This window comes from Entelurus aequoreus, linkage group LG05 (assembly GCF_033978785.1).
Source record: "Entelurus aequoreus isolate RoL-2023_Sb linkage group LG05, RoL_Eaeq_v1.1, whole genome shotgun sequence".
NCBI classification, from domain to species: Eukaryota; Metazoa; Chordata; class Actinopteri; order Syngnathiformes; family Syngnathidae; genus Entelurus; species Entelurus aequoreus.
In genome coordinates, this window is record NC_084735.1 from 60,584,337 (window position 1) to 60,608,577 (window position 24,241).

The following is a 24,241-nucleotide window of genomic DNA, read 5'->3' on the forward strand; positions in this document are numbered from 1 at the left end:
AAACGTTGTGAGGCATTTTTTAAATGAATGTGCGCACGTATGCTTAAAATGATCAAAATACGTAAATATTATATGTAATTAAATGCCCATTACTACATTACATACAATATATACTGACATCATGTATATAAAACCTCAACGGAGGTGTTTGGATGTTTTTTAAGGTCTTTATAGCTCCCATAGGCTCCACTGTAAGCTGACTTTTGATCGAATTTATTTAATATTTACAATGCAAAAAATAACATCCACCGTCATGTCTTTCATAATGATTGTCAACCACAGGAAAAATTCCAAAAGTGCAGTTCCCCTTTAAGTGTAAAACTATAACTACACGTGAAAATTAGTCCCACTTTGTCACATGCCTGCATTATGAGAAAAACTCTGGGTTGCAGTGTGTGCTTCCTCTTGAACAATCAATAGCGAGTCGACATCATTCCAGCATCATCTCCATGGAAACGAGCAGCAGCCGCTGTTATGATTGGGCCCTGTCTGAATTCTTGCCCTTTTGTGATAGGACGATGGAAGAGATCCTCCCCACCCCTTATCTCTCAATGACACACACGTCTCACACACATTTTTCATCTCATTCTTTTTCTTCACCTTTTTTGGTGCCGGAACCATAGGCGATCAAGCAGCATGTCGTGTCTTCTTGCATCTGGATTATAGCAGTACAATGCACTGATGAGAATGGAGGCATAGTGGAAGAGCTAAACAACCCCAGAAATCTCTGCCTTACTGGTGGACTGAAATGCATCCTGTTCGGTGGAATCTTTTTTTGCTATTTTATGTAATGTTTCTCTATTTTTTCTGGATATCACACTGCCTGTCTGGTGACAGTGGTAATTCATGGATAGACAGTCTCTATTTGTAACAAATTGTTACTCTGAAGCTCAACTTTGCTGAGAAGTGTGGTCAAGAATGCTAACATGAAAATGACTGTACGGAATTTACATCAGACACAGGCCAAAATATGTCCTATTTTAGAGCGCATCGTCTTTGTTTTGAAAAACGTCATTGCTCAGACAGGGACTCAACGCTCTTACAAGAATTATCTTTCAATGATGCAGAACAGTGACTAGAGTATTGAGAGTATCTTTGAAAAAGAGAACACCCTTTGTTGTATCAACTCTACAAGGATTCAGAAATGTGAACGATTTTTTAGGTTGCAAACAATTGTGGTTATATGATCATGTGACATTTCAGCTTGGCTGTGAAAAACACTTATGTGTATGGTCTGCCTTATGATTCCAGGCAAAACTTGTCAGATTTGTTTCATGTTTTTTTTATCCAATTCAAAGTCAGCTTCAGCATAATATAGTCACTGTTGTCTCTCCTTGACTAACTAAGTGATTTATGACCTGTCAACTCAACTAGAGATGCCTAAGCCTAAGTCTCTAAAGTAAACATGGAAAAATCTCGAGGAAAAAAGCAACAAGAGTTGAAGAAATCAGAACACAGAGATGATAAACAACGGCTGTCGGACAAGGCCATGGTAGCCCGGGCTGATATCACTTTAACAACAACGTTAAGGAAGAGACACCATTCACTTTATGCAAACCTCAACAGACTTGAAACAGAAAAGCAACACAAGGTATGTGATTTTGTGTGTTTTGATGGTATCTTGTGTTTTAAGCTTAGAGCTTTGTCAATAGCAGATGAAAACTAGTATGTTACAGACAAAATAAGAAATGAATATTATGTCTACATCTCAACATGTGGGTTACAGGGGCATACATACTATTTGGTGCAATTGGTGGAGTTGAAGTAGTGCAGAAGCTCCCAAAGTTGTTTTACCCTTTTGGACATTGAAATGGCTTTATACCTTTAAGGGTGCAACGGTACAGATAGTCCACGGAAAACCTGCATTTTTGGACCACGTTTTGAGTTAATCTTCCATAAGTTTTTTGTGTTTAAGGAGAACACCTTTTTTTCCTATCAAATATGTCTCTTTATTTAGCTTGTTAGCAAAAACTAAATTTTGCAATAAACAAAGTATCACCGGTGTTCTAAATACTCAAAGGCTTTTCTAAAGTTAACAGTTGGAATGCACAAAAATGTATATTTGAACCAATACTGATAACCTATCATTTCCAAACCTTTACAATATATAACGATAACTGTTATATATGTATTCATATTTACTCAAGATTGCCATTAGCAACAACATTAAAACAAGTGGTCGCATCTCTTGTTGATTGACAAAAATTAAATAAATGCAATTACATTTATTTTTTATTTTTAATGTATTATATTTAAAGTAAAATTATCGAAAAACAGACTGATAACCACACGTTGATAAAATTATGGACCGACTAGTGTTAGCTTGCTAGTTAGCTTAAATGCTAACATGAAAACAAGAAACATTAATGTCTTTCCTCGTTAAAAAAAGTCCTACAGTATTCACAGTGAACATTAAGGCTGTGCTGTCTTTGCACAAAGTGATCGATTTAAACTCCACAATACCGTGTTGAACAGACAGTTGTGTTCAACAGGAAGTGAACTCGCGTGAAGTCACATGAACCAGAAGTGAAAGTAAGTGATCACCCACATTGCATTTATTGAAAAAATATTCTAAAACGTTTACAAATTAAAATAAAGGAATATAAATACAAAACCCAAAATCAGTGAAGTTGGCACATTGTGTAAATGGTAAATAAAAACAGAATACAATGATTTGCAAATCCCTTTCAACTTATATTCAATTGAATACACTGCAAATACAATATATTTAATGTTGGAACTGAGAAACTTACCGGTAATTTTTTTGTGCAAATAATCATTAACTTAGAATTTAATGGCAGCAACAAAAGTTGGCACAGGGGCATTTTTACCACTGTGTTACATCGCCTTTCCTTTTAACACACTCAATAAACGTTTGGAAACTGATGAGACCAATTTTTGAAGCTTTTCAAGTGGAATTCTTTCCCATTCTTGCTTGATGTACAGCTTAAGTTGTTCAACAGTCCGGGGTCGCTGTTGTCGTATTTTACGCTTCATAATGCGCCACACATTTTCAATGGGAGACAGGTCTGGACTACAGGCAGGCCAGTCTAGTACCCTCAGTCTTTTACTACGAAGCCACGCTGTTGTAACATTTGCAGAATGTGGCTTGCCATTGTCTTGCTAAAATAAGCAGGGAAAAACACGTTGTTTGGATGGCAACATATGTTGCTCAAAAACCTTTCAGCATTAACGGTGCCTTCACAGATGTGTAAGTTACCCATGCCTTGGGCACTAATACATCCCCATACCATCACAGATGCTGGCTTTTGAACTTCGCGCCTAGAACAGTCCGGATGGTTCTTTTCTTCTTTGGTCGACGTCCACAATCTGGCGTGTTGGTCAGCTTTAGGGGCATGTAGAGTTGGGTGTCATCAGCATAACAGTGAAAGCTAACACCGTATTTGTGTATGATGTCAACTAGCGGCACCATGTAGATGCTGATGAATGCAGGGCCAAGAACCGAACCCTGGAGACAGGGGTGCAAATTAACACTCGCCAGTCGCCATTTGCGAGCTATTTTTAGCTTTGGCGAGTAAAATATTTGCCTAACTTGCCACGCTGGCGAGTTGAAAAAGTGAGGTTCACAACAGCAATAATGCAGCGCTTACCGGTACCTAAAGCAACACGGAGATCATTATTTTACCAAGCACATATTTGTTGTGATGTCACGTTCGACGTTCCGTAGACTAGTTGCTAAGAGACGGCAGTTAGCTAGCCTAGTAGTTAGCTTAGAGCGCGCACTACAGGGATATCTCTCAGGCGACAGTCACAGAGTGTACCGGTAACGTTACTCGAGTCTTAATAGCTAACAATCATTCTTCCTAGCCTTAAGCCTATAAATCTTATCGTTATGTGGCGCTTCCTGAAACCCATAGCTAAAAAGGCACGGACGGAGGAGGAGGAGGAGGAGGAGGAGGGGGGTCGCGATGCGAATGCTGCGAAACCCAAACCGACCAGCGCTGGAACTGGGGGGAGAAAGTTTCAGACGAAGTGGCTATACGACGATGCAGGGAAAAAACGCGACTGGCTGACTGTCAAGAACAACATCATGTTTTGCACTGTGTGCACAACTTTTGGAAAGGACAAAAAAAGTCAGGCGAGTCACTTTGTTGTGGGCTGCTCCTCGATGAAAGTTGAAAGTATAATATCACATGAAGGCACTCGCAACCACGACAAAAATATGAAAATAAAGCAAGCCAAGTCTGCCCCACTCCATGAAGCGCCCTCGGTGCAAGTTCTCACTAAACTCTCGGACGTAAACACCCAGAAGATGAAGCTTCTTTTCCGAAATGCGCACGCCATCGCCAAGAAAGGTCGACCCATCACCGACTACGTCTGGCAATGCAGGTAATTGTTAGCTGTGTCCTGTGTTTATATTTACATTACAAATGCCATGGATGTAAAGTGACAGTTTAATGATTGTGGTTACACATCGACAGTGACAGTGTTGATATATAGTTTGATGTCTGGATGTAATGTTACAGTGGCAGGATTGGATAGTTTAATGATAGTGGTAGCAGTGTGCTGCTGATATATTTTCATGCCATGTCTGGGGATTTAAAATTGGTAAATAGCTAATCATATATTGCTTTTGTTATTCCTGCAACGTGGCTGACATTTATGCATTATGCACTAGAAAGTATAGCTGTTTGAGTTCAATTGTTTGAATGTTTTTATACTCTCTTTCTTTTAAGCTTGGATGAGAAAAAGGGGCTGTCCGTGGGCAAAACCTACAGGAACCGCGAGACCGGCAAGCTCTTTGTAAAGTACATTGTTCTGAGACGTTAATTTTTTCTATATATGTTAATCTGATGTTCTTTCATTAATGTTCTTTCATTATTTATATCCAGACAATGTTGGCAACAGATTTAATATTTTTTTCCTATATTTTTTGTAGCAAGCAGTTCACGGTCAATCAGACTTGCATATTACTTTTATTTTATTGATTGAATGCAGATATTTTTTAATGTTTAAATGTAAAAAAATTAATGTAAATATCCAGACAATGTTGAAAAATATTTAACTATTTCTTTATTCTTTGTAGCAATCAATGCACTGTAAAACTTGTATATTACTTAAATTTTATTGAATACAGATCTTTTAAAATCTTATCTGCACTGCATCATGCGTCCTGCTTCTAGTTTCATAGGATAGTAAAAAAAAGAATCTATATACTCTATATACTATACTGTGGCCCCTGGTTGGTTGTAGAATTGGTTTTAATGTGACGTGAACACTTCTACATGGCGGAATACAATGGTAAAGGAAATAGTTTGTTTTGGCATTTGGCGAGTAAAAAATATGGTTGGCGAGTATGTTTTTTCACCTACTAGCCACTTGGCGAGTTGGTCAAAAAGTTAGTTTGCACCCCTGCCTGGAGAACTCCACATGTTACCTTAACATAGTCCGAGGTCACATTGTTATGGGAGACGCACTGCATCCTGTCAGTAAGATAGGAGTTAAACCAAGACAAGGCTAAGTCTGACATACAAATACGTGTTTTGATACGCTTTAATAAAATATTCTGATCAACGTATCGAAAGCAGCGCTAAGATCAAGAAGCAGCAACATGGATGACGCATCAGCATCCATCGTTAGCAATAGATCATTAGTCATTTTTGCGAGGGTTGTCTCCGTAGAGTGATCTGCCACTGAAACCGGATTGAAAGGGTTCACAGAGAGTGTTAGACGCTAAGTGTTCATTTAGCTGCTGTGCAACAATTTTTTTGAGGATTTTCGAATTAAACAGAAGGTGGGACACCGGCCGGCAGTCAGGATCGAGGTTAGGTCTTTTGAGCAGAGGATGAATAACCACTGTTTTTTAATGCTAGGGGAACAGTGCCAGAGGAAAGTGATAAGTTTATAATATTTAGCACTGATGGACCTAATATTACAAAAAGCTCCTTGATAAGTTTCCCAGGAAGTGGGTCAAGTAAACATGTTGTTTGTTTTATTCCATTTACACGCCGTAGCAATTCCTCTAATGGTTTTTCATCAAAAAGAGAGAGACTATTTTGGAGGGCAATATCCGTCGTATATACAGTCATATCTGTGTTAATAGAACCCAGTTGTAGCTGGGATGTGTTGTCTTTAATCTCCTTTCTAATTAGTTCAATTTTCTTATTAATGAAATTCATAAAGTCAAGCTGCTGCCCCCGTGACCCGACCTCGGATAAGCGGAAGAAGATGGATGGATGGATGGATGGATCTGCCGAGTGGGTGGAGCTACTGGGAGGAGTCCCTTGTTTGGTTAGCGATGCTATTGTACTGAACAAATATTTAGGATCGTTTTTGTTGAGGCGGATGAGATTTGAGTAGTATTTAGCTTTAGCTAAGGTAAGCATGCGTTTATAAACTATTAAATTATCACTCCATGCTTGATGGAAAACCTCAAGGTTAGTCGCGCGCCATTTGCGTTCCAGCTTTCTACATGATAATTTAAGAACTGTAGTTTCTTCTGTAAACTATGGGGTACGCCTTTTAGGGGCCCTTTTTAGCTTTAGCGGTGCTATGGTATCAATGGTTTCGCGAAGGGCGTCGTTAAAGTTGTTAGTGAGGTTATCAATAGAGCCCACACAATTTGGGGAATGGTGCCATTACCGAAGGCAGTAGGCCAGCAAGAGTCATCGTTGTGGCAGCATTAATGTTGCGGCTGCTCAAGCAGTTATTATTATTATTAGCTTGTTGACAATGAGTCAGAACTTCAAATTTTATAAGGTAATGATTGGACATTACTTTAGTATACGGGAGTATCATAAATTTGGAGGTGGTGACACCCCTGACAAGCACTAGATCTATCGTATTACCGTTGCGATGCGTGGGTTCATTTATTATTTGTGTAAGACCACAGCTATCAATTATAATCTGGAGTGTCCGATGAGGTATTCATATGGATATTAAAGTCCCCCATTATAATTATATTGTCGGCGTGCGTCACTAGATCAGTGACGAACTCTGAGAATTCACTGATTAAGTCCGAATAGGGCCCAGGGGGGGCGGTAGATAACAGCCAGGTAGAGAGGCAGCGGTGCGACAGACCTCATAGTAAGCACCTCAAATTATTTATATTTATTACTTAGGTTGGGGGTAAGGTTAAGGTTTTCATTGTATATTAGTGCGACCCCCCCACCCCTTTTAAGGGGACGGGCAATATGCGCATTCGTATAGTTAGGAGGAGATGCCTCATTCAGCACAAAAAAATCTTCTGGTTTGAGCCAGGTTTCGCTGAGACCAATGACGTTAAGATTGTTGTCTCTAATGACCTCATTAACTAATAAAGTTTTGGGAGAGAATGATCTTGTGTTTAAAAAGCCCATATTGTAGGTAGTGGTATGTTTTGAGGAGTTTTTCGTTAAAAGTATCTGTAGTATTCATATTAATAATGTTGCGTTTATTTTGCGTAGTGCGCTTTAAATAATTTCGACCATATCTAGGAATTGTGTTAACCATGATAACAATGATAAGGCAGGGGCTCTAAAGCATGCATGCATATATATATATATATATATATATATATATATATATATATATATATATATATATATATATATATATATATAATATATATATATATATATATATATATATATATAATATATATTATATATATATATATATGTATGTATATATATATATATATATATATGTATATATATATATATATATATATATATATATATATATATATATATATATATATATATATATATATATATATATATATATGTATGTATATATATATATATATATATATGTATATATATATATATATATATGTATATATATATATATATATGTATATATATATATATATATATATATATTATATATATATATATATATATATATATATATATATATATATATATAATATATATATATATATAATATATATACTATATATATATATATATATATAATATATATATATATATATATATGTATATATATTTATATATATATATATATATATATATATATATATTAATATATATATATATATATATATATAATATATATATATATATTATATATATATATATACAAATCCTGTTTCCATATGAGTTGGGAAATTGTGTTAGATGTAAATATAAACGGAATACAATGATTTGCAAATAATTTTCAACCCATATTCAGTTGATAAACATATTTTTTTTTGCAAATAATCATTAACTTTAGAATTTGATGCCAGCAACACGTGACAAAGAAGTTGGGAATGTTGGCAATAAATACTGATAAAGTTGAGGAATGCTCATCAAACACTTATTTGGAACCTCCCACAAGTGTAGTGGATTGTCCGAAGCTTAAGCAGGCAACAAAAGTAGTTTAGTACAACAAATTTATTTACCCATTATCAGAAGTGCAGGTTGAATTGAGTTGGTCGTGCAGACAAACCACAAGTTACTCCGGAGCCAACAAGACACACACAAGCCAAAATCACCCCCGAGTTCCAGTCTTCTGCCATTTTTTATATGTCTGTTGTGCGTCATCGTTCCTTATCGAGTGCGTCAAATGTCTTGTTTTGCTTTTCCTATCTGTTCCATAACAACTCGAATCCTTTAGACAGTCAACACATTCTATAGACAGGTTGGCACGACTTAATATTCACTTTTGTCCCACAACTGGTCCATTCAATGGCACAAAAATACAAGAGTATTGAAAATGAGCGGACATTCTTAAAAGACAAGAAATATAGGTCAAAAGGTCAGAAATTCTACTACATACCCGCCTTCCAGGGTCTTAAGACCCTGGACCAAAACAATTTCTGATATAGACCACTAACTTAAATCTCTACCGCAGATAGAGGCAAAAACCTCAATGTTTTTATACGAGGCAAAAATTCCGTCTATGACCCTCCTTCAGAGCGATCGCTGTTACCAGCCTGCAGTAAAACCATCTCACAGAACACAATTAGTGGCCTACCCTTTGATTTAGTAAAGGAATAACAAATACTTTGATCATGGACATCCTTGAACATAAATAGATGAATGTATATAGACTTATGACTGTAAGACATTTGCAAAAATATTTTTCCCGGCATTTGCAATGGATGTAGTTACCAATATTGTTAATTACCAATTAATTTTGAACACACAACTGAATTTCGTATGAGTCCATGTTCGATTAGTGCTCGTATAGATGGCTCGGTGGTGCCTGAGGCTGGTGGCCTGCCGACACCTCGTTGGGCTTTTGGCTGCCTTGGTGAAGAAAGAGATCCACTCAAACAGTCTGTCTCTCTTTGGGGTGTGGTTCAGTCCATTGGGCAGACTGTTCAGTGGCATGTGCGTGCTGGCCGAAATTGGGGAAAACTCAGGTAGAGTTGGAGCTGTGGGGGCTTTGGGGAAGGCTGGGGCAGAGTATGGGGCGTGGGGCTTTGGTCCAGGCCCTCGGCTTGCTTCAGGCCTCCTCGCTGCTTCGGCACTCCCGACACTTCTTTCCACAGCTGCTGGAGTCCCGGTGGACACATTGGCTGGCAACCTTAGTTGTTCTCGTCATCGCTGGCAAGGTGTTGTCTCTCCTCTCGGTTCCTTCCAGTCAGGTATCGGGTGTTGGTCCTGGATCGGCTTTGACCGTGCCCCTCTTAGCGAGTGCAAGGGAATCTGGAGTGGCTGCTTTCATCCTCAAATCTGCACAGAGGAACTGGCACACAAATTCTACATTTTGCAAACTTACCATTTTGGTCTCATGGTCTTTCTACCTTCCTAGGAAGCTGCTGGTCCTGAGAAGTGCTGATCTTGTGACTGAAGAAGATTAACCTGTTTTCTTAAAATAGGTGCCGTTGTTTGACCTAATCTTTTTGGGGAAACCATGTCGGGATATTAGATCATTCACAAAACATTTAATTACTGAATTGGCACCCTCCTTTGAGGTTGGGGTTGCTTTCGCCAACCACTGCAATTGTCAATCTAAATTATTACGTTCCTTTATCCTTGTACCGGATTGATCATATCGATTAAATAAAACCTCAACACGCTCAAACTTGACCCAATCCAAACTCACCTCCCCCCTCTGTCCCTCTCACAGGGACAGTGTTAGTCGTAGTAATAGTAATAGTAGTAGTAGTAGTAGTAGTTTCAGAAACATCCAAGAAAAAGAAAAGACAGCTGATAGTCAAGTGCAGCAAGAACAGAGGCGGAGGACAGGTCATGTTTGAGGTCACTGTTCGCTTTTGCAATAGTACTTTGATATTTCACAACACCTAGTGAATTATTGTGGCCTCAATAATTCACTAAATAGTTGTATTTAATTTAGTCTATCTATGATGGGACAATGCACAGAAACATTAAGTTCAGAAACAGATATGTTCTGTACCAGATTATATCTAAATAGCTACTTTCCATCTGTAGTCCCTGGCTACCTAAATTAAAGGGATCCACAAATCAAGCACTAAAATTATGACACTAATTAATCATAATAATATATACATTCATAATAATCAATAATTAATCAAAAATAATCATACTGTAGCATGTATTCAATTATAAGAAAAGTCACCAAATGCCCCTTCATGGACACATACTTACCATACAATACAACCACACCTTATTTACATCATCACACAAAGACCATACATGCTCTTGTTCACATCTGTCATCATTCGTAAAAACAACCAAGATTTTAACAGCCATACCTCACAATTTACAGCAAAATTGCTCTCATAGATAAATATAATACTCATTAATTTGATGTGTCAACATAATGCCCCTCTTAGTGACCGTGTGAGCAGCCTTGATTGCTCCAAAGCCACTTTTTTTTTTATTTCAAATTTTCTATTCCTTTTGTTATAACGTGGAGAAGGCTAATTGGTCTGTACATGTTCTGGTCTTCTTTATTTCCTGCTTTATGGATTTAATCGTAGTAGCAGTTTCTCGACGTGGTAGGTAAAGTGTTTTCCGTTTAATTTATTTATCAATCGTTGTTATACGAGCAATAATACAATCCTTATATGTTTTTAGGAAGATAGTGTCCAACCCATATATATATCTCTAGATCGTGAGTCTGATAATGCAGTGAAGATTTTGTTCAACTTTGTTTCATTTGTTAATTCTAAAATTAGTCCATATGAATAAATGACAATTATTTGCACTGATTTTGAGGGACTCTTTATTCAGGGTTTGTACAGACTGGATGAAATGTTCATTAAAATTATTACTTATGTCCAGACTGTCTGCGATAGTAGCACCATTGATATTTAATGTTATAGTGTTGTTTCTTGTTTGCGCTCTTTCCGTAAGTTTGTATCTGGTTTTCCATAACTTTCTAATGTTCCCTTTTGCAGCTTTGATTAATTTTAAGTGAAAGTCAGCCTTAGACTTCCGCATAAACATTGTAACTTTGTTCCTCCAAACTTTTAAATCATACGATCTGTATTTAGACCTGTTTTAATTGCTCTTATAAGAGCTGAGTCCTCATGTCTTTATTAGAATCCAAATTGTTTTATTAATCCAATGGTATTTTTATTTTAGCACTCTTCTTTCTGGTTTTGTTTTCGTGTATTTACAGATGTTCTCTTTGCTTTTTGTCATCCAATTGTAATTCTAGTAGAGCTGCTTATCATTTGTATCATGTAGAAGCCGTTTATAATATCCTTAAGTTTCTTTCTACGTGTTTTATTTAACCAGTCCAGATTAACGTCCCCCATGACGTTACTTCTTTCATACTATGCTGTTTGAGGATGTCTGAAAATGAATCAAGAAAAATGTCTTTAGCTGTGGTCGGTCGGTATACTACAATTACCTTGAAATACATTTCTGAGGAACATGTGATTTTAATTTCAACATACTCAAATTGATCTACTTTTAATGTTTTCCCTTTCATAAATCATAATTCCTCCCCCCTTTGTCACTCGATCTGTCTTTTCTGTAATCTTGTACCCCGGGACATTAATTTGAACGAAAGGTGTTGTGGGTTTTAACCATGTCTCTGATAGACAAGGTAATCCGGATTAGAGTCTGACAGTAACTGCTGTATTTGTTCAGTATGTTTCCTGTGGTAGAAAGTTTAATAATGCGGACACGTTTGTTACTGATTACTTTCTACAGACTTCTGTCTCTCTGCGACTTTGTGTATGTAATAAGCAACTATAAATATTTGAGATGCTTAAATTTTGTTTTAGCTCAGCTGTTGTGTAGCTGCTAGCTCTTTGTAGCCTACAGCAGGAGTGTCCAAATTGCAACCAATAGCTATGTTTTTAACAGACAACCGAAATAATTGAAAATGTGGTATTAGCGTATCGGTTCAATCAGCGGCAGCTACGCCCTGTTTTTATCATTTGACCTAAATTTTTTGGTTTCGTAGGCAGGACAGAGGGAACAATGTGGGTCATTAGTTGTCCATCTTATACCAGTCTAATTGTTTTAAGGATAGTTCACATGAGCGGCCATACCTTGAGTCCCACCATATATAAGAGTCAAAAGGCTCCTATTATGAGTCGTCTAATTGGTGATCATACACTTTGGCGGTTTGGGTGGCAGGACACACGGACGCACCTCCGTCAGCCAGCGCTAGGACAGTTGGAGCAGTCCCCGTCTTCCATTTGTTCCTGGGAGGCGTCCCTATTAGTTGTCCGCTGATGTCGTGCTGTCAGGCAACATCAGGAAGTTCCTTCTGTGCGGTATTGAACTGTCAGGGCACAGTTCGTAAGCAGGTCATTACAAGGTGTGTGCAGGTTGACCACAAAGGAATGCTTCAAAGATTGTGTTGAACATTGTCCGTTGACACTTATGTCCAGCAGGGGTCTGTTTGTATCCTGCTGTTCGTCCTGCTGTCACACCTGTATTTTTTGTGAGCATGTTCTGGCTACAACTTTGGAGCTTGTCTTGTTCAGAGAAGTTGGCAGTCCCCCGGCTGCACATCCTTTCCAGCCTCGCTTGACCTAGCACAACCGTGGCTACCACCCAAGTCCGTCTGAATGGTTTTACGTTTTGTTGAGGTTTTTTCCTCCAGAATTTGGAACTCAAAACATGTACACCCATCGTTTTCATATCCTCTCGGTTAGTTCAATTTTGCATATCATGTTTTGTTTAAAAATTACAGTCTTAACTATCCCATTAATTGCTAATCAATAACCTTAATTCAAAGATTATACGTACTACTTCATGTGTATTTAAGTACCCTTTTAATTCACTTAAAGATTATGTATAAGTTAATTTAAACTATCATTTGTCTATCAGTAGGCGCGAGCAAGCTGTCATGCTTGCACTCTGACCTCCCGCTGTGCGTGATACTCTCCAAAACAAAGGAATGTTTTTATTCACGTTTCTCCTTATCTTTCAGCTAAATCTTTTAATCTTTTAACTTTTAACGTCCGCACTGTGTTTATTTTTATTGTCTGCATTTTAATTTTGCTTTTATTTTCTTTCATTTCCCTTTGTTTTCTGTGAAGCACTTTGAGTCTTGTCCTTGCCTTGTCTGTCTCCGACTGGTTATCTAACCTATTCACAACAAACATACAAGGCCATGCTCTAGGCGCCAGCCCTAATCACACTTCTCCTCTTTTTAACACTTTACATATCGGCTCTTATTCTATTTATTAATGTAGGCTGTTATTTGTAATTATTGGTTAGAGTGTCCGCCCTGAGATCGGCAGGTCGCAAGTTCAAAACCAAAGACCACAAAAAATGTTGGGAGACAAATCACCAAAAATTATTCCCGGGCGCATGGTATGGTGTACTGCAATGTCTAAATAAAACTATAAATTACTCCAAACTAAAATGTCAGACTGCACTTTAAAGTTACTTTTATTAAATTAATTTCCAAACTAACCACCACCACAGCAGACATCTTCCTCAATCATATCCCAATACTCCCATAAATTAGAAAGGTGTTTCACAACAATGGTTAAGTAGTTATTTTAAGTAATAGATCTCAATATGTAGAAATTAATACGACTAAATTTGCCCTAGTGTGTGAATGTTGTCTGTCTATCTATCTGTGTTGGCCCTGTGATGAGGTGGCAACCTGTCCAGGGTGCAAAGTCAAAATGTGAAACAAAAATTAAAGTTAAATCAAGTGGAAATTGACAGAGTATATGAACTACATTCTTGAGAATAGTAATTGATCATTAATATGTTGGAAGCCACATATTGAACATATTAAAGAAAAATATCCAAATCCATTGCTATTCGGTATAAAGTAAAACACACGCTGAATAAGAAATGTCTGCACATGTTGTATTATTCATTTATTTTTCCATATGTAATATTGTTTTGAAGTTTGGGGAAATGTTTATAGAATAAATATAGACCCAATACTTAAACTTAAAAGGCTCATTTCAATATTACACAAAGCATTATTGTTATGATCATATCAATCCATTTTTTAAGTCATAATGTGTTAAATGTTCAGATAATTTAATTTTAAAACAATTGCAATTATGTTTCCGAGTAAAGAACAACAGCCTTCCAGTTTGTATTCTTCGCTTGTTTACATTATGAGGAGACACTATCATTTACGGGGGATATCGATTTTTGAAATAGGTCAAGTAAAATAAAATAAAAACACAAATGTATTTCAGTTTTAGGAGTTAAATGATGTACCATCCTCAGTGATGAGCTGAACACATGTAGTTTTTTGTTATGGTTTAAGAGACCCTTGAAAAGTAAAGTTTTTTAACATTATAAAATATAGTAACAATTACTTTCATCTTTTAACGTTGATGTTCCAGGTAATTTAATGTTCAGTAATTGTATATCATAGGGCAATATAAGCTTTGGCTTCCGCCTATTCTTTTTTCGGTCATTCTTTTTCTTTTCTGTTCTGTGTGTGAATGTGTATGATTGTTAATATGTCTAATTTACTGTTAAACTACTCACATAAATTGGTTGATGGTTGATTATATGACCAAAATAAACTTATTTCATCTATTCATTCATTATCTATCGCACTCATAGTTTTATTCCATTTTGCATGTAATTATTCCTATTGATTTCTTCCCATTTCACTCAAACAACTAAACAAACAAACAAACTTGCAGCTAACCACAATCAACAGCATACCATTTACGAATACCTTCATTTGTCACTTTCTCATCTTTTCTTCACTTTCGTTTTCCTTTACAAACAACATCCTGTATCCATCTCTTCCTTACACTTCACACAATGTTTCTATTTTCTGTTCTCCTAGAAACCATTCACATAACGTAAGGTTATAAACATCCTTTTCCCATATTTTCTCAAACCATCCTCTTCACCCTCATTCTGTTTTTTCACCTGCTCTCTCTTCCTCTCTCTCTCACTTTCTCTCCTTCTCTCACAATACAAATACAATAATCCAAAATAATCAGTCTTATAAAATAATTTTAGCTTTAGATATGATTTAGGGCAGTGGTTTTCAACCTTTTTTCCCAGTAAACTAAAGAAATAAAATACAGCATAATGTCATCATTTTCTGATTTATTAAATTGTATAACAGTGCACCATATTGCTCATTTGTTGTGGTCTTACTTGACTTATTTGGACAAACAAACAAAAATAAGAATAACTAAAACGTTTTAAAAATTAAACAAGTAATTAAATTATAATAAAGATTTGTATACATATAATCAATCATCAACCTTCTTTGGATATTGCAATAGAGATCCATCTGGGCTCGTGAACTTAATTCTAAATATTTATTTTGTTGAAGAATTATTCTTCTATAATTATATTTATAAAGGATTTTGAATTGTCGCTATTTTAAAATATTTAAAATCTCAGGTACCCCTTGGCATACCTTCAAGTACCTCCCTTTTTTGTCCGGGCGGAAACACCATACCCTCATTTGAGAACTACTGGTTTAGCCTATGAAAAATCCTTTGTCTCATACATCATTACACTGTACAACTCCTCTTTGGGGGGCTAGGATGACAGGGAATGCAAAACAATAACAGTGCAATACTTTTTTAGATCATGGTCGTTAATGCCTAGTTTCTCTTTTAATAGAATCTATTTTGTTTCCATTTATACCCTTATTAGTTACTGTTTACTTTTTAGTTCTTCTTCCAAAGGGAACTCTCCTGAAGGAATCAATAACGTTTTATCTGTCTATCTATCTATCTATTACTAACCCGAGCACAATTCATGACGTCATGCTCATCTTGCAGACAGTTATTTCCATTTAGTTTTATTCTCTATTTGTAATTCTACATGCACCAATGTCACATAAAAATTTGCTTTCTTTGTTATTTATTTACATTATTATTTCTGGTTTACTTGCTGTCTGTTTACTTAAGTTCCCATATTTTGGTCTGTCTTCCTTCTGATTAGAATTTGTTTAACGCTTCTCTACGTTTTGTTTTGACAATGGCGCTGAGTGGCTCTTATCTGTACTTCTTCAGACTCTATGTTTCACAGATGCCCTTAGATGTATTAGAATATAAATTTAACTTTTATTTTATTGTGTGTTTATTCCTAAAAAAAATTAAAATGTCAATGTATGATCAATTTATCTTTATCAAATTTAAATTCAATATTATTAATTTATTTGTTGTATAACTATTAATTCAAAGTTACAGTGTGTCCTAATCTATGATGTGTGTGTTTGTCGCAACTTCCCACAGGAACTGGATGGATCAGATAAGCAGCAAAGCTGTACCAAAAAAAAAGTATACTAGACATATAAATGAATGATGAATTAAACAATGTTTCAATGTCCCACAATCCGTATTTATTTATTGATAATTAACCGTGTAATTTTCCATATATCTATTATTTTACTGGACTTAGCAAGCACCTACTACTAGCACACTCTACAGACCGAGAATAACTGTTCAACCACACTTAGTAATGCCAAGCTAGATGCTAACTTAGCCTTACTATGCCTCAGTAAGCAAACTTTTGCTAACCTAGCCCAATGCTATGCTAACACAATGCTAACCTAGCTCAATGCTATGCTAACACAATGCTAACCTAGCTCAATGCTATCAGTGTCACTCCTCTTCGAACCAATGCCTCACGCAGCTGTCACTCACACAGCCTCGTCACACGCACACACTCTTATCTCAAAATGTCTCCCAGCTGAGACTATATGCGTCACACAGTCACTCACACACAGAGAATTTACCATCCATCCATCCATCTTCAACCGCTTATACGGAATCGGGTCGCGGGGACAGCAGCTCCAGCAAAGACCCCCAGACTTCCCTCTCCAGAGCAACATTTGCGACTTCCTCCTGGGGAATCCCGAAGCGTTCCCAGGCCAGAGAGGAGATGTAATCCCCCCATCTGGTCCTTGGCCTGCCGGGGGGCCTCCTCCCAGTGGGACGTGCAACAAGGACCTCCCTAGGGAGACGCTCGTGAGGCATCCGCACGAGATGCCCGAACCACCTAAGCTGGCTCCTTTCCAAGCGAAGGAGCAGCGGCTCTACTCCGAGTCTCTCTCGGGTGACTGCACTTCTCACCCTATCTCTAAGGGAGATGCCAGCCACCCTTCTGAGGAAACTCATTTCGGCCGCTTGTATCCGCGATCTTATTCTTTCGGTCATTACCCACACTTCATGACCATAGGTGAGAGTAGGAATGTAGATAGCTCGGTAGACCGAGAGCTTTGCCTTCTGACTCAGCTCCCGTTTCGTCACAACAGTAAGTAAGTATCTCGGGGTCTTGTTCACGAGTGAGGGAAAGATGGAGAAGGAAATCAGCCGGAGAATCGGAGAATTTACCAGCACAGTTAAAAGTAAATGCAATAGACAACTACTTTTCTCATCCAGAAGCACAGCTGTATCATATCAGAACCTTAATAATAAGAACAACATTTATCATTCACTCTTAGATGGACAAATAGTCAAGTTTAAGGAGGGTATTCTGGACTTCCCTGCTTAGGCTGCTGCCCCCGCAATCCAACCTCAGAGAGCGGAATAAGATAATTAAATGGATAAATCATTCACTCATATGTTTTCTGTACATAAACTTTGTCTACTTTCTCACACGCACACACATTTTAGACAATTTCCAGACTTTTACAGATAGCGGGGCTGTGAAAAAAGCGTGAGGGGAGGTTGCGAGAGGGGGGGAAAGGAAGGGGGGGATTAAACCAGATAAGAAACCAGGTGCTACACAAAAGTTATTAAAATACGCAGATATATATATATATATATATATATATATATATATATATATATATATATAAATAAAAAAAACCACACATTTTTATCCCACAAACCACGCCCCCCTGGTCCGGACCAATATAAACAACTAATGCACGCGTGCTTTTGTGGAATCGGCCGTCTCATATCACACAAAAACCAGGTTCCATCATTGCTCATAAAACGGCGATTAACCCGTTTCATTGGAGCAGCACCTGCGTTATCAAACTGACCAACACGGATCACCGGCCTCTAAGGCGCCATAGGACCACCAGGAATCACCCAGCATCCTACAGACATCGTGTCTGGTCAGTCCCATACAGTTTCACCAAGTTTCACCAAAGCTCTACCATATGGAGCCCGAGACGCCACCTGTCTATTCTGCAGCCATTAAACAGATTCGTGACAACTTGGCTCAGTTGATCTCCTTTACCGGAGTCACTGAATGGTCACCTAATATGAGGCTTTTTTACACGCTGAGTCACAAGGACTAGGGACCGCTGCAGTTTCCACATAGACAGGTGTCTCGCACTTTCACAGACGTATCAATTTTATAAGGGCCAAATGTCACATCAGTTAGCAACCCTTGCCTTAAATTTATCTTTGTCCAACTCTGGCTAATTCTGATGTACTTGCAGAAAGAAGCATCCTCTGCCAACAACGACAGAGGATGAAGAGGTTAAAAGAAATTTTTCGTCTCACATCGTCTGTGCTTCTACACTCCAAACCACCAAAATTCTATCAACAATCCCCTAATGTTAAAAACAAGAAATCACAAATATTCAACAAACACACAGACGAATGATCACATATAAAACAACTCAATCCAACCATAATTTACCCCATTCCAGGTTGTTTTTGGAGAACCTGACTAAACCTATCTTTTATCAAAAATAAATTCAGCAATTAGTCTTATCAATCCGGCTCTCTCCAGGCAGAAAATGTTTACACTTTAAGCAAAACGCTTACCTTGTTATGCGTGCGTGCAACACACTGTCTGCCTGACTGAGAGAGCGAGAGCGGCTTTTGACCTGTAGCTTCTAAACCATCCTGTTCGTGACGCCAATTTGTGTAGTGGATTGTCCGAAGCTTAAGCAGGCAACAAAAGTAGTTTAGTACAACAAATTTATTTACCCATTATCAGAAGTGCAGGTTGAATTGAGTTGGTCGTGCAGACAAACCACAAGTTACTCCGGAGCCAACAAGACACACACAAGCCAAAATCACCCCCGAGTTCCAGTCTTCTGCCATTTTTTATATGTCTGTTGTGCGTCATCGTTCCTTATCGAGTGCGTCAAATGTCTTGTTTTGCTTTTCCTATCTGTTCCATAACAACTCGAATCCTTTAGACAGTCAACACATTCTATAGACAGGTTGGCACGACTTAATATTCACTTTTGTCCCACAACTGGTCCATTCAATGGCACAAAAATACAAGAGTATTGAAAATGAGCGGACATTCTTAAAAGACAAGAAATATAGGTCAAAAGGTCAGAAATTTTACTACACAGGTAAACAAGCAAATTGGGAACAGGTGGGTGCCATGATTAGGTATAAAAGTAGATTCCATGAAATGCTCAGTCATTCACAAACAAGGACGGGGCGAGGGTCACCACTTTGTCAACAAATGCGTGAGCAAATTGTTGAACAGTTTCAGAAAAACCTTTCTCAACCAGCTATTGCAAGGAATTTAGGGATTTCACCATCTACGGTCTAAGGGTTCAGAGAATCTGGAGAAATCACTGCACGTAAGCAGCTAAGCCTGTGACTTTCGATCCCTCAGGCTGTACTGCATCAACAAGCGACATCAGTGTGTAAAGGATATCACCACATGGGCTCAGGAACACTTCAGAAACCCACTGTCAGTAAATACAGTTGGTTGTGCAAGTTAAAACTCTCCTATGCAAGGCGAAAACCGTTTATCAACAACAACCAGAAACACTGTCGGCTTCGCTGGGCCTGAGCTCATCTAAGATGGACTGATACAAAGTGGAAAAGTGTTCTGTGGTCTGACGAGTCCACAGTTCAAATTGTTTTGGAAACTGTGAACGTCGTGTCCTCCGGACCAAAGAGGAAAAGAACCATCCGGATTGTTATAGTTGCAAAGTTGAAAAGCCAGCATCTGTGATGGTATGGGGGTGTATTAGTGCCCAAGACATGGGTAACTTACACATCTGTGAAGGCGCCATTAATGCTGAAAGGTACATACAGGTTTTGGAGCAACATATGTTGCCATCCAAGCAACGTTACCATGGACGCCCCTGCTTATTTCAGCAAGACAATGCCAAGCCACGTGTTACATCAACATGGCTTCATAGTAAAAGAGTGCGGGTACTAGACTGGCCTGCCTGTAGTCCAGACCTGTCTCCCATTGAAAATGTGTGGAGCATTATGAAGCCTAAAATACCACAACAGAGACCCCCGGACTGTTGAATAACTTAAGCAGTACATCAAGCAAGAATGGGAAAGAATTCCACCTGAGAAGCTTAAAAAATGTGTCTCCTCAGTTCCCAAACGTTTACTGAGTGTTGTTAAAAGGAACGGCCATGTAACACAGTGGTGAACATGCCCTTTCCCAACTACTTTGGCATGTGTTGCAGCCATGAAATTCTAATTTAATTATTATTTGCAAAAAAAAAATAAAGTTTATGAGTTTGAACATCAAATATCTGTCTTTGTAGTGCATTCAATTGAATATTGGTTGAAAAGGATTTGTAAATCATTGTATTCCGTTTATATTTACATCTAACACAGTTTCCCAACTTATATGGAAACAGGGTTTGTAAATACAGTATGTATATATATATATATATATATATATATATATATATATATATATATATATATATATATATATATATATATATATATATATATATATATATATATATATATATATATATATATATATATATATATATATATTTACATACATACATACACAGTCGTGGTCAAAAGTTTACATACAGTTGTGAAGGACATAATGTCATGACTGTCTTGAGTTTCCAATAATTTCTACAAATCTTATTTTTTTGTGATAGAGTGATTGAAGCACATACTTGTTGGTCTCAAAAAACATTCATGAAGTTTGGTTCTTTTATGAATTTATTATGGGTCTACTGAATATGTGACCAAATCTGCTGGGTCAAAAGTATACATACAGCAATGTTAATATTTGGTTACATGCCCTTTGGCAAGTTTCACTGCAATAAGGTGCTTTTGGTAGCCATCCACAAGCTTCTGGTTGAACTTTTGACCACTCCTCTTGACAGAATTAGTGCAGTATAGCTAAATTTGTTGGTTTTCTGACATGGACTTGTTTCTTCAGCATTGTCCACACGTTTAAGTCAGGACTTTGGGAAGGCCATTCTAAAACCTTAATTCTAGCCTGATTTAGCCATTCCTTTACCACTTTTGACGTGTGTTTGGGGTCATTGTTCTGTTGGAACACCCAACTGCGCCCAAGACCCAACCTTCGGGCTGATGATTTTAGGTTGCCCTGAAGAATTTGGAGGTATCCTCCTTTTTCATTGTCCCATTTGCTCTCTGTAAAGCACCAGTCCCATTGGCAGCAAAACAGGCCCAGAGCATAATACTACTACCACCATGTTTGACGGTAGGAATGTTGTTCCTGAGATCAAAGGCCTCACTTTTTCTCTTCCAAACATATTGCTGGGCCAAACACCTCAATTTTTGTTTCATCTGACATCACATGGACAAAGATAATACCTTTTAGAGGAAAGTCCTGTGGTCATAAATATATATATATATATATATATATATATATATATATATATATATATATATATATATATATATATATATATATATATATATATATATATATATATATATATATATATATATATATATATATATGATGGGTGATTTAAATTGTGTTTGCACAACAAATGTTTTGACGCTTTTGTTCATATGGGAGAATATTCCAATAAAAGTGCACTACACACTACTTTTGAATTCATTATTGGGTTTTGCGTATACAATGCCGTTAATCGTGGTTAATCGGAGAAATAGTGCGATTAATTCTGATTAAAATTTTTAATCGTTGCCCAGCGCTCATATATATATATATATATATATATATATATATATATATATATATATATATATATATATATATATATATATATATATATATATATATATATGTATGTATGTATGTATGTATATATATATATATATATATATATATATATATATATATATATATATATATATATATATATATATATATATATATATATATATATATATATTTATGTATGTCTTGAGTTTCCAATAATTTCTACAACTCTTATTTTGTTGTGATAGAGTGATTGGAGCACATACTTGTTGGTCACAAAAAACATTCATGAAGTTTGGTTCTTTTATGAATTTATTATGGGTTATTTGAACACTGATACTGTTTGCAGTTAAATAAAGGAAGAGTGAACATCCCAGTAAACAAACTAAATACTTTATAAAGTAGTTGTGACAACGCTCACGACCAGTGTTGGGACTAACGCGTTACTAAGTAACGCGTTACTGTAACGCCGTTAGTTTCGGCGGTAACTAGTAATCTAACGCGTTATTTTTTATATGCAGTAACTCAGTTACCGTTACTGCATGATGCGTTACTGCGTTATTTTACGTTATTTTATGTAGTATCGGCTAGAAATAGAAGATCTCAGTGTGTTTTATTGGAGCGCTCCGGTGGAAAAGAAGAGGCGTGCTTTCCCCCACCCACAGAAAGCACGCCTCCCCGCAGGGGAGACGTTCCTCCAGAGCCGTACTTCGGGTCTAACAACCTTCACTTTACCCGGAAGAGGGTCTTTACAGCTGAGGGTGAATGACGAGCCCGGCGGTTTGTTGCAACTTTGTGACTTTATTGGACGCAGCCATCCACCAAGCTAGAGCACCTACACGCACTCACTGTCGCCGCTCCCTCACCTCTCTCGCCCACTCACTCACTGACGTCACTCACCTGTCATGCTGTCATATCTTAAAGGGCCACACACACACACACACACATACGCTACTCTCATAACAACTAACAAGACATCATGGCGATGCCAGAAGTCGAGTTTTTTAACATGGAGACATTCTCAATACTTTTCTTTTGTCGAGCACAAAGAAAATACAATTTTTGTTAAATATAAGTTGTGTCTTGGATCAAAGATCCTATCTACTTAGAGTTAAAGTTAAAGTGCCATTATGTTGCAGCTATTTAAAATAGTTTTGTCAATTTTTTCTGGCCTGAAATAAATTGGCCCTTTGAAACATATCTTTGTCTTTGTGTGTTGTATGTAGACCACATTGCTTTCTGAGTTCAGTGATGCAAATGCATGTCAAGTTGATCAACAGATTGTATTATTCTCCAGTGCAATAACAGTACTGAAATGAAGGCTAAAAGGGCATTAATGGGAGCCTTAAAAAAAAGGGGGAAAAAAGAAGTAACTAAATAGTTACTTTTCACAGTAACGCATTACTTTTTGGTGTAAGTAACTGAGTTAGTAACTGAGTTACTTTTGAAATAAAGTAACTAGTAATTGTAACTAGTTACTGGTTTTCAGTAACTAACCCAACACTGCTCACGACACATCACTTGCTGCCTGTTTCCTCACGTCACAGCAGCTGATGAACGCTGTATTGAGGAAATAGTTTTCTTCTTCGCTGTATACTTTTAATGTAGGGACAACTGCGTCTGTCATCAATATTGTCAACACCTGTCTCCATTGAAACACAGCAGTGCACTCTTAAGCACACGGCGGGAAGTGAGTGAAAATGACGTTAAACCAAGCGCTTGACTCCGTTTACTCCGAGGGGAAATCTCCGGAGCATAGTCTGTGTCGTTTGTCCACCATGATTATCAAGCCAAACGACGCTAATGCGCGGTCTAACTAACCGTTTGGAATTTGATCGCAAATTATCATTATACCGTTTACTGTTACATCTCTCGTCCATTTACAAGTAAAAAGTCAAGGGCCTGTTCTTGCCGCAGATGTTGCTCAATTTTTTTAGGGCATGACTGCAAATGACTAGGGCAGTCGCGGCAGTTGCTGCAGTTGCCGTGGTTAAATTCGAGCCCAGGCTTCAATTTATTTTAGTTATTTAAAAAATAACTACAACTTGGTTAAAAGATTTTAGTGTGTGTATAAGTACTTTTTGAGCACATTC

General features: G+C 37.3%; 2 protein-coding genes across 5 annotated transcripts in view; both read left to right on the forward strand.

Moving 5' to 3' along the window:
* The first annotated feature begins 1,036 nt into the window (after positions 1–1,036).
* LOC133650831 (peripheral-type benzodiazepine receptor-associated protein 1) overlaps positions 1,037–24,241 on the forward strand; it is a 207,047-nt gene continuing 183,842 nt past the window's right edge. For 3 of the 4 annotated variants that reach the window (XM_062048514.1, XM_062048512.1, XM_062048515.1), the window contains exon 1: positions 1,038–1,591. In XM_062048514.1, the coding sequence (XP_061904498.1) occupies positions 1,406–1,591 (186 nt within the window). In that variant the 5' untranslated portion in view covers positions 1,038–1,405. Of the gene's footprint in view, positions 1,592–24,241 lie in introns of all 4 variants that reach the window. The other variant, XM_062048513.1, reaches the window with a different exon arrangement.
* On the forward strand, positions 3,490–4,943 carry LOC133649794 (zinc finger protein 862-like). Its single transcript, XM_062046458.1, has 2 exons — positions 3,490–4,350; positions 4,698–4,943. The coding sequence occupies exons 1-2, from the start codon at positions 3,854–3,856 to the stop codon at positions 4,789–4,791; spliced, it is 591 nt and encodes a 196-aa protein (XP_061902442.1). The 5' UTR covers positions 3,490–3,853; the 3' UTR covers positions 4,792–4,943.

Excerpts from the sequence above, each read along its gene's own strand:
- LOC133649794 (XM_062046458.1), top strand. The coding sequence starts at position 3,854 with ATGTGGCGCTTCCTGAAACCCATAGCTAAAAAGGCACGGACGGAGGAG. Across the intron at positions 4,351-4,697 it reads GACTACGTCTGGCAATGCAG|CTTGGATGAGAAAAAGGGGC; the intron begins GTAATTGTTAGC and ends CTTTCTTTTAAG.